The sequence below is a fragment of the Arachis ipaensis genome, chromosome B03 (assembly GCF_000816755.2).
Source record: "Arachis ipaensis cultivar K30076 chromosome B03, Araip1.1, whole genome shotgun sequence".
Taxonomy (NCBI): domain Eukaryota; kingdom Viridiplantae; phylum Streptophyta; class Magnoliopsida; order Fabales; family Fabaceae; genus Arachis; species Arachis ipaensis.
In genome coordinates, this window is record NC_029787.2 from 8,595,429 (window position 1) to 8,609,424 (window position 13,996).

The 13,996-nt window shown below is 34.5% G+C and overlaps 2 protein-coding genes across 2 annotated transcripts; both read right to left on the reverse strand.

The window, feature by feature from the left end:
- LOC107628766 (CTL-like protein DDB_G0288717) lies at positions 3,200 to 6,759 on the reverse strand. The gene is made up of 3 exons (XM_016331365.2): positions 5,484 to 6,759; positions 4,367 to 4,712; positions 3,200 to 3,932 (listed from the first exon to the last, which is right to left on the reverse strand). The coding sequence occupies exons 1-3, from the start codon at positions 6,467 to 6,469 to the stop codon at positions 3,669 to 3,671; spliced, it is 1,596 nt and encodes a 531-aa protein (XP_016186851.1). The 5' UTR covers positions 6,470 to 6,759; the 3' UTR covers positions 3,200 to 3,668.
- LOC107628765 (peptidyl-prolyl cis-trans isomerase CYP21-1) lies at positions 7,312 to 10,611 on the reverse strand. The gene is made up of 7 exons (XM_016331362.2): positions 10,280 to 10,611; positions 8,934 to 9,015; positions 8,718 to 8,765; positions 8,455 to 8,478; positions 8,188 to 8,370; positions 7,982 to 8,057; positions 7,312 to 7,822 (listed from the first exon to the last, which is right to left on the reverse strand). The coding sequence occupies exons 1-7, from the start codon at positions 10,376 to 10,378 to the stop codon at positions 7,633 to 7,635; spliced, it is 702 nt and encodes a 233-aa protein (XP_016186848.1). The 5' UTR covers positions 10,379 to 10,611; the 3' UTR covers positions 7,312 to 7,632.

Consider the following 13,996-nt stretch of genomic DNA (forward strand, 5'->3'; position numbering starts at 1 on the left):
CTATACTATTATCTTTTTCTTTTTTAAATTTCATCAAATCCTATATATAATGAACAAATTTGTACTGCATAATTATATTTGTACAAATAACTTTGGATTTTCTTCTATATTAATTTACTACGGTAATAATATAAGATCTTATAAATCAAATTGAATTGGTCTATTAATTAATTTACTAGTCTATTTAAATAAGTATTAAAATTATCACAATAGATTAATTTTTGACTTATCCAACTGGAAGATTCCGTAAGAAATGAGATCTTATAATTGAATTTCGTTCTTTTGACTCAAACTTATATGTATTCTGGTGCTGAAAGCAGCTAGCAGTGTTAGATAGGGGGCACACATAGGAGGCTGACATTCATTTCTTGGTGAGATTAATGATATTACATGACTCAATTAATAAATCAAATTAAAGTGGTGGTATAATAATTGATTCTTCCTATATAATAAAAAGTGTGACGATGTTGTGTGTCTACAATATCTAGATTGCACGACGGTTAGCTTAATTTTACAAGCAAAGCAGAGCAATGAAAGAGACAGCAGTAAATAAAATCTATCAATCCAAAATTACTAGAATTAAAATGGGTGAATACCCACCCGCCTCTGGTAGATTTTGTCGAAACATCACGAGATTTTCACTAAAAATCTGATTAATAGATAAAATTTCACTTCCCTCTCTTGCGAGATGCTAAAATGACACCTTCCTCCCCTCTATTTTATAAATGTACATTCTCCTTTCTTCTAACTTTTAAAAAACCTCCTCTTTAATCCATTTTAAATTTTTTATGTTAACTAATATTAACTTTGTCCATTTTTTAAGAAAAAATAAATTATTTTTTGAAAAAATACCCATTAACAAAAATTTTATTTTTATCATTAAATTTTGCTTACCAAAATATCTTTTAATAAATTATTTTTTTAAATATTTTTTTTGAAAGATCTTATTCTCTTTTGAGATAATTATGGGAGATCATTTAAAATTTTTTTCTCAATTAAAATTAACCATAAGCTTAGGAGCATACCGACATTTAAGAAGCAAAAGTAAATATTTATTTGTAACACATTGCACTATACATTGACTATGCTGTGGTCCCATCTCGGATCACAAACCACACATTCTCTTTTTTGAGTTTCTGAAAATAGTCTTTGCGTGAAAGTAAAGCATAGAAGGTAGTGGTGGTAAAAGAAAAAAGAAAGTTTTTGTGATTAACAAATTAGTTCATGTACGTCTCTCCAATCACCAATCAGATCGTTTTCCAACTTGGTCATCATTATATGCTTGTTTTTTTTATTATTATTATATTCCCTGGATCGAGATTTCATAGAATTTCGACGAATTTGTCTAATAAAACGAAGCACAAAGAGTTAACCCCGCAACCAGTTGATATAGAATTCGGTGGAAATTATCACATGCAATGACTCATATATAATGAATCTAATTTAGTTGTTTGTGCTTGGCATTATGTTGGATCATGGTGATGAATTGGAGGTTACAATAAACACTAAAAGCCAGCATGAGAGGCTATGTTGGTGGATTGGGAGGCATGTATGTGTGATGGTTCATGGCATCGTTCATTTGTCCCTTTGCTACAAAATGGAAGATTTTCAACATTGTTGTGCATGCATTATGATGATGATGATGAAAAATACCTACTTTCTTTGAGACTAGCTACTGCTATATTAATATGCATGGATGCACTCACTTTTGTGGTGCGTATTGATCCTCGGGATTTGACATAAGAAATTAAAGATAATGATACAATTATAAGCTGACTTTTTCTTCTTGTTTTAATCTTAAATTTATATGATGACATTTCATTCTTATTTGAGATAAATGTAATTTTATATATAGGCTAAGGCTACTTGTACATTTTCATTTTCTAGAATTATCTATGTTGTAGATTAGATCCACGTGAGGAGACACAACAAATCATATGATAGCTAGGAAGAAGAGCTGAAGAGCATTGATCTCTATGAGTACCGGACTAGTTACTTCAATTTCGGATACCTTTGTTGAGAACCACATTGGTTGCTTATGCATTAAGTGGTGCAAATTAAAAGAGATATATATGGTTATGGACCACCCCATTAAGAATGCTATTGGCCCTTGAAATGTCCGAATGCGTTCACTGTTAGTTCCTAATGGGACTGAACTTGTCTTTGTTTATCAATTTATACTCTCAATTTGAAGTTCAAAATTCAAACAATAGTATGCATTCAAAAACTATGATTGTATGATCAGTTGGTCACATTATACCTTTACAAACGTGCCAAGCAACCAGAAGCTTCTCTTTATCCTTTATATTTTTTTTGGGCTAGCAAAGTTAGTTGGGTGAGTGTGTGTGTATGTATGTATATATAGACACACACATACCTCCAACATATTTCTTTGGAAAAGTCTAGAGGCCAGAAAAGTCTAGGGGCCAGTAACTTTTGTATTTTTTGGTCAGCACTACTTTTGAATCTAAAGTGCAACATTTTTTTTTATTTGTATCAGGGTATCCATCAGGCCGGAAGTCCTATGATTAATTGGGTACTGCAGAGGCAAAGTAGGCGACCCTTCCAAGCAAGCAAGCTCCATTCGCATCCTCCGGTGAGTATAGAACCTGGGAGAGATGATTAAGGGACACAGACCCTCATCCATCTGTGCCAACTTGCGTAGGTAAAGTGCAACAATTTCTTGAGGTGGGAAATGATATAAAAACATATTGGCCCAACACTGGTCCATATTTGAACTACAGTGGGCCGAACCAATTTTAAAGGTCCAAACCAATTTAACATCTAAATAATAAATTTTCATCTTCAAATATTGGGGAAAACCAACCTATTATGCTTTGTATACCTATAAAATACAGTCACATATATTTTATATTTTCATTTTCATCTGTTCATTTTCTTTTCTTTCGTTCTGGTATCAGAGCTTTTTCACCTTCTATAATAACATATTCCATTGTTTTTCTACAAAAAGATTACATAGGTTTCGAATAATATAACTTGGGAGATATATGAACAAGTCAGAAATTGTCAAGTGTTGACAGCTTTCTGAAATGAAAAGTATAAATAGTTGGATATGGATCTATAAGAAAAATAAGAAAGGAGTATCTATATTGTACATCAGTATCAATATCTTGATTGTGTATCTAGTTACTGGTTTATTCTTAGAATGAAGTAATGCAGAAGACAAGTTGACAATAATGAGAAAACAAGAAAATAAGCAGAGTCCTCGTTTCCCATTCATGATTCAACATATTTGCTGCCACATGAGATTGCTAGACTAAAATTAAGCAAACCATTCTTTTTCTTTGACATGACTTGGATAAGAAGCAAATAAATGAAAGCACTACAAACTACAAAGTAGCACAAATTATGCTTAGTCGTTGAACAAAATTGTTTGATTTATGAGCTTCACTTGTGCTCTTCAGTCTTCAGTCTTCACCCTTACAGAAGAAGTATAGTACATAGTTCAGGTTACATGGTAAACTTAAGTCAGCATTCAAATAAACTTAATTTCCCTTGCTCTCTACAACTACAAATTATTAAACTACATTTCTAAAAGAAACACTCAAGAAGTATGCACAATAGGCTCACACACAGCTCTAACTTAAGAATGCCCTCAAAGTAGCAATTCAAATGTCTCAAAACATTTGACTCCTAAGAAGAACTATTTACACACCTAGAATTCTTGTTACAACATTAGATTGTCTGCTACTCCTGCTAATGGGCAAGTGAACATAAACCTCATGGACATCTTGTTTGCAGACTTCTCCGCTATCACGGTCTATGGCATAGCAGACATAAATTGAGTCGATTACAATGTCTAGTACATGCACAAAGAATCCCAGCACTATGATCAGCAGCAACCAAGCTAGCGCTGCTACTAGATATGAATCGGACCCAAGACTCGTTGTGGTCTTTAATATAACACATACCTGCTTATACAAAAAACAATTAGGACAAATGTAAATAAAAGAGATAGAAAACAATGAAAGCAGGAAAACAAACTAGTAATTGTTGGACCCCAACATATCATTTTTAAGATATTATAAGTCAAAGAGTTTCATAAGATGGTCACTAAGTTAAATTATCCTACATTGTTCATCTCATCCCCAAAAAACAAAAAGCAAAAAGGAACAACAAACTGCAAAAGCGAAAGACCATAATTTATGGCTGTCAATTGAACATGGACAATGTTAATGGAAGGATATGTTGTAAGTTGTTATCAACATCCACAGGCTACACGCATAAGAAAGCTCTTCAAGTATCTCATGCTTCAAGAGGATTGTTGAAATTTATGCCTAGTTATGCATATTAGCAAGCCTCTAATTGAAACAAGCATATAAAGAGAAATATCAACAAAACGTACCACAATTGTGTATATTGCCGACAGGACAAAGATAATTCCGGCCAGGATGCGAGATGAGATGGTCTCCACAAAAACAGCAGACAGAAGATTACGTCTTAGAAGTTCATATGTCATCCTTGCAGATGTGCAGTAAGCCTCACCGGTTATTGCGGCAAAGTTGATGGTAAACTTATTAAGAAAATCCACTGCTGCCAGGAAGGCATTCACACAGCATCGCAATATCAGGTTAAATATCCCCGGAGCATCCTCTTGTCTAGCACTATCAACCGCAGAACGAACCATTCGGACAACACACATAAGCAATCCTGACAAACATACGGTGCCCACAGAAGGACCAAAAGCATTTCTGCCAACCAAATTCTCATAGTCAATGTCTTTCTAACTGTAAAGCAGCCATCTAACTATGCCTTTCTAAACGTAAATCAACTATTCAGTTCAACTCAATTGAACGCATATTTTCCTTTTTCTCTTCCTGTATCCTAATCAAAGAGTATGCTGCTTTGGGAATCACAAAAAATTTGCAAGTAGTAGGACACATCAAAAGACAACAAATTATTTACATTTCGTAACCAATCCATTTAAACAACTGATATTAACCAGAATTTACAAACGACAACAGAATTAGCCAAAGATACTCAAACTAAGCATTTTAACATTGGATGCACAACTTGATGGGGAAACATTATTATATCCGAGGTCTTGCTATTTAGTACCAAAATAGGCAATAGCAATAACAACAGAAAGACAATACTGAGATATTGAAGCCACACTGTTCATCGAATTGATCATATGATTTCTTCAGTACCAAGAATAATTTTTGTTATATTATAATCAAAATGCTCAATTCTGGTTAATCAACTACTCTCATCAAAGATTCAGCACATACTACATATGCATTTTACAGGCAGGACAGGGGAATCAAGTTATCTGCTATTACCATGAAAGAATACTATGATCATTTACTTCTATCAATCACCACACAGCATCAATGATCATGCCAACTAAATAAACAAAAATGCGCCTAAAATCCTCAACTTATTAATCAAACATCACAAGCAGGTAAAGTAAGCAAGCAAATGCAAAGAAACATGACCACAGCAATGATGTTTGTTTTCACCTTATAGAATTTGTAATACTCTTTCTTGGAACTTGATCATCCTTTGAGAAATACCAGTGAGCAATAGTCCCACTGATCACATAAACCTGCGCCTCAACCATCGCCGTTGCGGACCACAGCATAGTGAGTATTGCCAGCGCAAAATAAGCCGGCACCCAACTATCCTGCTTCCAAACACATCCAATTTCATCACCTTCCAAACTTTTCGGCACAACTTTGCCGTTAAACGTGGCGAAAACCATGAACACCACCATGGGAACGTAGTAGAGCAAAAGGCCAATGGTCAAACAGGGTAGCACCCCGAACAAACCCAGGTTCCAAGAAAGCGCGTTTGATGCCACACCGATTATGCTGATTGTGAGCTCAACACGGTGCCAATTCGCAACGAGGATCCACACGATTACCCCAATCACGAGGAAGAGGAAGACGAGAACGAGAATGCGGTATACCATGGGGAAAACATCGCTGCAAGTGGGGCTGACAGTGCAGACAACGAACCAGTAAACGTTGAGGAAGATGGGGATGACGATGAAGAAGGGGAGAGTAGCGTAGACAAGGTGTTTGGTATAATGCTTGAGAAAAAGGAGGAGTAGCCAGCAAATGGGTATGCTGAGAATGAAGGTGATAACGAGGGTCCATGTCAAGTCCTCAACAAAATTGGAGGAATAGTATGTAGAATTGAGGGAGAGGAGGAAGTAGGTGGTGGAGGTGGAGGTGGAGGTGGTGCAGGTTTGGGTGGTTGGGTTGAAGGAGAAGGAAGAGAGGGAAGCAGGGTAGTCGGGGTTTCTGTGGAAGATGGAGAAGATGCCGAAGGCGAAAGTGGAAAGAGAGAAGAGGAGAAAGAGGATGAAGAAAGGAAGGTCCTTGAAGGAACGAGGGCCATGGTTGTATGATATGTGAATGAAGGATTCTTGTGAGTCAGGTGAGTGAGGTTCAAGAAGAGGGTGCGATGGGGAAGAGCTTGGGTCCTCGTTGTTGCTACCCATTGAACAAGATACTCTCAACAATTCAATTCACAAGACAACTGACTCACTCAGCTGTGTTTTCCCATGTTTTTGTTTGTGTTTCAATCCCAAATTCCCAACACACAAATCTAAAACATGTCTGGAGGTCTCAAGATTTGTACATGTGTTGAGGTAGATTTACTTTTTGTGGAAAATTTTCCATATTTTTATTGAATTTTATAGAATAGTTGAATTTAAAGGCTTGAAGCTTGATTGTTCTGCCCTTTTTGTTTTCTCCATTTTTGTTCTGCCCTTTCAGGATATTCTCTTATTCGCCTAATATTATTATATTGATTTAAGATTATAGCAAGGTTTGGTTAAGAACTGCAAAATCCATGTGCTATGAAAACTCAAGCTAATCTGGCTTTGCACTTTATGCCTCAGCCTCACGTTGTTTCAGTCTGGATATATCCAAACCGACAACTATTAAGAAATTAGGATAAGATTTGATATTATTTATTGCCACAATAAACCACCACTTTGTTTTCATTATTAGAGCAACTTCTCTTCGATTTGATTCTCTCCAGACTTCTCAACATATGTAATCATTCATCACCTTCTTTCATCTCTTCAATACAGGAATTGTCATTTTTTCTTTTAAAATGTACTGTTCATCATAGGATTTAGTTGAATGAGCTATGGATCAAGTTGGTAAAATGTAAATTATTAAAAAATAAATTGAAATCAATTTTTTCATTATTAATTTAAAAATATCATTGGCGTTTTGTTACAACAGTTTTGACTTTTGACTCCCTTTTTCTGAGAATTCTAGATCAGACAATGTAAGAAAGACTACCGAACAAAATAGCTTTGAGACAACAAAATAATGACAATATATTTGTGCATAGAACAAGTAAATATTTCTGTTAATTTCTTTCCTTTCTCTACAGCCAACCCTAACAGCTTTGTTTATATAAGGTGTTAAATACAAATACACAAAATGACTTTTGGGAAAAATACAATACACAGAAAAGGACTTGAAACAGACTATAAATATCAAACAAGCTACTAAAATTGTCATGCTAAAAATTGAACTAAAATTTTATCAGAACTAATTTCTTAAAAGCTTTGGCTCGGATACTAGAGTTTAACCTTACTCATCCCATTAGTTTGAGGTGTGCAATGTATGATAAAAAAAAATATGCTTATGTTGTTGTCACTGATTTGGAAGTTGAAATTTCCTCATCCCACTGGCTCTTGGGTATCTCTCCACAATCTGCAATCACCACCTTCTTTCTGGGTTTTCCGCTATACGTTCCAGCTCCCCCTTCGATCGCAAACACATTATCCATGCCTTGAATAACCTTTCCAAAGACAACATGCTCACCATCCAACCTGCAAAGTTCGCATGTAAATCGCCATATCTAGTTGTGATGGCACAATGAACATGTATTTGACCTTTCAAAGAACAAATTTGAACTCGGTATTCCTCTACATGCAAGATTGTCATACAACATGAAATTGTGTATCAAGCATCATCAAGATATAACTTACCAATAGGCCTTCACTGTGGTAATAAAAAACTGGGAGCCATTTGAATCAGGTCCTGAATTTGCCATAGCAACAACACCTGCAACAATTGAATAAATAAATTTTAATGGAAAGGAACATATAGACTAAAGAAACAAAGAAACATCACGGCTGTTTCAGGAAGATTGGTAAAGTGAAATACTAGCATCCAAGTAAATAATGTTACACACCAGCATGAGAGTTTTTTATCTTGAAATTCTCATCAGGAAAGGTGCCACCATAAATAGATTCAGATCCTTTGCCATCACGATGAACAATGTCTCCACCCTGAATCACAAAACCAGATATTATCCGATGAAGTGGTGTTCCTTTGTAGTGAAGTTTTACGCCACTAGAACTCTTGCCCTTCTCCCCTACACAGTTGGGAACCATCCACATCAGTAAATACACGTAATTGGGGCTAATTAATAAGCAACGAAAGAAGATATTATAAATACCTGTGCACAAAGCTCTGAAATTTTCTGCAAGCAGGAAATTTTCAACCATTAAAAAAATTAGAATAGAATTATGAAGAGTATAAAAATGACTATGTATAAAGCATACAAATCCAACTAAGGTAGCTTCAACAGGAAGATTTAATTTTGAATTAAAACTAAGTTTAGATACCCTGAATATGGATGATCCCATTAAGGAGGCTCACCCTCGACTTCCATTTTGCAGATTAATCACTAATAATTCAAATAGAAGATCAACAACTTACCAACAGTTTTTGGTACAACATGGCCATATAATCCAATCACGATCCTACCTACAGAAGTAGTTTTGTAATTGTTAGTAGTAAACAATGAAGGGCATATATATACTAGCTGAAAATAACTTGTTATTTCTGTCTTTCTACACTAACAAAATTATGAAGCAAGTCAAATAGGTTCGAATAAAAGCAATTAGTGAAAATTCTAAAAGATTTCTTAACTACCTAAGCGCTGTTTATCAATATCAATATCCAAAAAAACCCTGTGTGTAATATCAGGCTCCTCTTCTAATATCATCACCTCGTCCTACATCAGAAAAGGCATAAGTTTATCACTGAATGAACCAATAAACAAGTGACGAACCAATAAACAATACAGATGAAAATAAAATAAAACAAAATATAGCCTTTTCCGAGTCAGGTACTTGGACTAAAAGTTCCATCATAAACTATGTCTAAAGACAATAGAGATGAAAACATATGTGGAAAAAAACTTACAAATAGATCTACTCATCAATTTTCAATCATATAATGCAGAATAGTTTGTGCAAAAACTTAAAAGAGTTACACATAATGCTCTTAAAACAATTGAACACATAATATAGTGGGGGAAAAACCTAATTTGTCTTTTCAACGGTGTACAACTAGAAAGGATTTAGAGTATATAAATACTGAACACCTTATTCTAAGATCTAGCATCTACAAACACTGGAAACAGGGAATGCCCACAATAAGCTGGGGAAAAAGATTTCAATGGTATATGTAATATAACAATGACATGTTGACTTCGACCAAAAACTTAGACTCAAAACATGAATAAAAGGTTACAGAAAACTCTAGCTGAAATGATTTCCCTGAGGCTAAAATTTTTTCCATATCATCTTGTCTTCACATTATATCACTGTCTTGCTATTTTATGTACATCAAGTAGTCCACACACCCTCCAGACATAGTAACATTATCTTCATCACTTTCACCATATTTCTACTAAATGCATAGCCTCCTATAAGCACCAAATGATACCTCAATCTGGATCCCAAAGATATACCATCACAAAGTAAGAAAGGGATCACAAAGCTAATACATTATGGTCTCTACCCTCCTTTTGAAGATATCATTATCCTCTTTTCTCTCTTAAACTGAGTCAAAAAGATTAGTTGTGCAGAGCTAACCTATCCCTTATTGAACTGCCCAACCTATCTAGATTCATAATTCAAGAAATAAAATACATGCACCCCTCCCAAACACAACTCAACAATAAAGAAAAGGGAAGACATTGCAGGGTCATTCTAATACAACACAAAATCTAGCTATAGGAAGAGTTCATCCATGATGGAATTAGGAAGCACATTGATCAAGACAATGTAAGCAAGAACAAAAGAAACAGAATACCCAAATCATGTTCCATTCTATCAGGGAGTTAAGACGAGATTCAAAACCAACCCCATCAAAATGATAGCAACATAAACAATCACAAAGCAAACAACTTGCGGCAAAACCGGTCCACTACCCAAATCAGATCCACAATGCAAGTATGGCATAAAGTAAAAAAAGGGGGTTAAAGGGCATACTTGTTTAGAGCCATAGAGCGCGAAAATGATGAAGATTGAAAGAACAAGGTATAAAAGGACGAATCGCGGCTGAACGAGGAAAGAGATTACTCTGCCCATTGCTTCCTTCGATGCCCCTCTTCGCTCAGACACATCCAATTAAAGAAAAATTGAAACTTTGCGACCGTCCATGGCATATAGCTTAATGATGCTATATCCGTATCGCTGAATCCCCAAAAATTGGGGCAATTTTTCTGTGCAAAATTGCTGAAGCCGAAGGTTCAAGGTGGTTCAAGGGGGTTCAAGTTTCCAGAAGAGAGGGCAGAGGGGAACGCAACCTATATATCAAGATTCATTTTAAGTAAAAATTAAAGGATACTTTTTAGTTTTTAAATTTTGAGCTATAATTAATTTTGTATTTTTTTTTGTGATTTAAATAAATTAAACAAAAGAAAAAAAATAAAAAAGACAAAGAAACTGCTTAAGTAGAGGGACAGCTCCGTTTAAAAGTTAAAACTACTCTTAATAAACTCCTCCTAAGAAGAAGGAAGTTAACATGATGAAGTTGTAACCTTATTGCCATTTTTACCATGATATGTGCCACCGTGTTTTCATTTCTCATAATCAAACGAAAGTCAACACGCCAATTCCAATGCATAATATCCTTTATTTTGAGCACCAATTAATCAATAAACCCAAAACTATCTTGGCGATTAGTAATAAGATTAAACGCTTCCATACAATCTGTCTCACAAATAGCATCTCGTTAACCCAGATCCTAGACTAAGAGATATTCTCTCCAAAGAGCAAATAATTCCCCTTGAAGAATACTATTACTCCCAATCATTTCTAAACACCCCATTTGCTAACTTCCATTACAATCTCTAATCGCAAGTAAAACCAATGAACTAGGATAACTAGCATCACAATTAATCTTGAAAGTATTAATGGATGTAAAATTCCAAAAAACATTTAGAATAGAGGGAAGGGACATACGTTGTAATTCAAAAATATTTCTAAGCTCTGTTTTTGACATTAATACCAGATAAATCACTTTTTCTGGATGTCTGATGAGGATTAAATATGTCATTATTCCGTACTCGCCATATCCACCAAAGTCCTGAAAAAAACCTGAACGGATGCTCTGTGCTATGATACAAGAACCAATTCTTCAAATCCAAATGATGACAAGAAATATTCAACCTATGCTATACAAACTGAGCTTTTGAACAATCTCGAATACAATGTAAAACTGATTCCTGCCTAGAAAGACATATTGGGCACCTATCCGATGAGGACATCCCTCTTCTGTAGCGAAAACTTGTAGTAGGAAGAGCCTCCTTAAGACACAGCAAAATCAAAAACTTGTGCTTTTCCGAAATAAGCTGGCGCCAAAGCCAAAACTAATTCTCCTGCTCCTCCCAACCAAACAGTTGCTTACTCAACTACAAATAACCATTGCATGATCATAGGCTTTAACAGTAAACCCAAACCAATACTAACACACTTTCGGACCTGCTTGCAAATCTGGATGGTAAGAAAGAATATTACCTTCCAGATTTTGAGATAAAGGAGAATAAAGAGTATCCAAATGCCACCTACCAACCGACCAGATATCCTGTATCCAAAGATTTGAATAAGAAATGTGAACATAATCAATCTCATTAGATAACTGCCCTTCTCTTCTCAAGCTAAAAAACTAAAAATTCTGGTTCAAATTCCTAATACACCAAGCAAACCCATCATTCAACACTTCTCAAGCCTTGCAAATACTCATCCAAATAGGAAAGCCCTTATTCTTAGGACAACCAAAACAGTCATATACAGATTATCGGTATTTGACATCCAACAATTGAATCTATAACTTGTTTGACTGCTGAAAAAAAGTCAAAACTAGCTTTTCAAGAAGAGCAATATTCACACAATAAGGATCTCTAATCTCCAAACCTCTATGTTTTTTTGGAGTAACTAGTACTTTCCAACTAACAAAATTTAATCTTCTTTCGTCAACTTGTCCTTTCTAAAAAAAAATCTCATCATAGACTCCAATTTACTAATGATTCATTTGAGAAAAATAGAGATCTGTATCTGGTACGTGGGAATAGCAGTTGCAACGGAATTAACCAAATAGAGTCTACCAGCCCGATTAAGTAAATTTCCTTTCCAACTTGTTAATCTACCCCGAATCTTATCTAGGACACCATTGAAAGCTGAACGGGTCACCCTAAAATGGCTAAGGGTAATCCCACGATATTTGCCCAAGTCTTGGACAAATATGATAGAGGACACTCCAGTGAAAACCTCTTTCATTGTTGCAGAGACATTTTTGGAGTAAAGCGCTTTAGACTTCTCCACATTAATTTTCATCCCAAATGCTTTGCAAAAAATCTCTAAAACCAACATCACACTTTGCACTTGTCTCTTTGTAGCTTTACAGAATAAAAGCAAGTCATCCACAAAACATTAAGTGGGATATTCTTGATCCCCTCTAGAAACAGCAACTGGCTCCCACAAGCCCAAATCAATTTGATGACTAATAAAACATGACAATCTCTCCATACACAACACAAAAAGATAAGGTGACATATGGTCTCCTTGTCTAAGACCCCGGTTAGGAGTAAAGCCATTAAGATGATTTCCATTCCAAATAATAGATAAGAAGGAAGCAGTGACACAATTCATAATTAAATTAATTGTAGGACTGAAAAAAACCAAAGCTCTTAAGGGAATGGGCTAAAAAACTCCAATCAACTCTTTCATAAATTTTCTCCAGATCAATCTTAAAGGCCAGTGTGCCTTTCTTTGATTTAGTCTTCTTCATAAAGTAGAGGACCTCTTGAGCAATAATGATATTGTCAAGAGTCTCTCGTCCCGGAATAAATCCTCTTTGAAGTGGGCCAACAATCTCTGTAAGATGAAGATGGAGCCTACTAACAAGAACCTTCGTGATGATCTTGTAAACTACATTACAGAGACTAATTGACCTAAAATTTTTCATCGATATTGGCAATTCAACTTTTGGAATAAGAACCAGCAAAGTCTCCATAATTCTCGCATCAAGAGCAACATCGGAAAAAGCCTCTTAACTATCTTTCAAACATCAAGACCAATGATCTTCCAATATTTTTCGAAGAAGAAAGCTTGAAATCCATCAGGATCCGAAATTTTAAAAGAATTCATGTGAAAAAACAATTGTTCTGACTTTCTCCATAGTAACTGGTGTCGTAAGATCATTACAAGCTTCCTTCATTCAAAAAAAAAAAAGATGCATATCACTAAAACAATCCAAATCAACATCATTCAAATAATAAAATAGGCTTTTCTATAGTTAACTTTGTATTATTACCTATACTTTTATATCTATATTTATACTTCCTATAATAAGAATTGCCTTATTCATAATTTTTTTTTTAACTTTTTGTTTTCTATTGTTTTCTTTCTTTCTTTTTTAATCAATTTTTGTTATTCATTTTGTGCTCTTATATTTTTATTTTCAAGAGAAAACTATATAATATCATGAATATATAACTTTACGGCATTATTGGTATGGTGCAGAAACAAAATTTTTTCTACATATATAGACATAAGATATCAAATTAATTTTAGAAAAATTTTAAAATATAATTATAAATATTAAATAAAAAATAATATATTAAAAATATGTTATTATCAAATTTTAAAATACTTTTAAAAAATTTATAATTTTATATGAACTAATAATATTTTTAATAAATATTG

Bases quoted from the DNA above. Each gene is read 5' to 3' on its own strand.
- LOC107628766 (XM_016331365.2), bottom strand. From the start codon at position 6,469: ATGGGTAGCAACAACGAGGACCCAAGCTCTTCCCCATCGCACCCTCTT. The intron at 4,713-5,483 runs GTGAAAACAAAC...TTTGGTTGGCAG, and splicing joins AGTATTACAAATTCTATAAG to AAATGCTTTTGGTCCTTCTG. The intron at 3,933-4,366 runs GTACGTTTTGTT...TTGTATAAGCAG, and splicing joins CGGCAATATACACAATTGTG to GTATGTGTTATATTAAAGAC.
- LOC107628765 (XM_016331362.2), bottom strand. From the start codon at position 10,378: ATGGGCAGAGTAATCTCTTTCCTCGTTCAGCCGCGATTCGTCCTTTTA. The intron at 8,766-8,933 runs GTAGTTAAGAAA...CTACTTCTGTAG, and splicing joins TATTGATAAACAGCGCTTAG to GTAGGATCGTGATTGGATTA. The intron at 8,058-8,187 runs GTGTGTAACATT...CAATTGTTGCAG, and splicing joins GATAAAAAACTCTCATGCTG to GTGTTGTTGCTATGGCAAAT.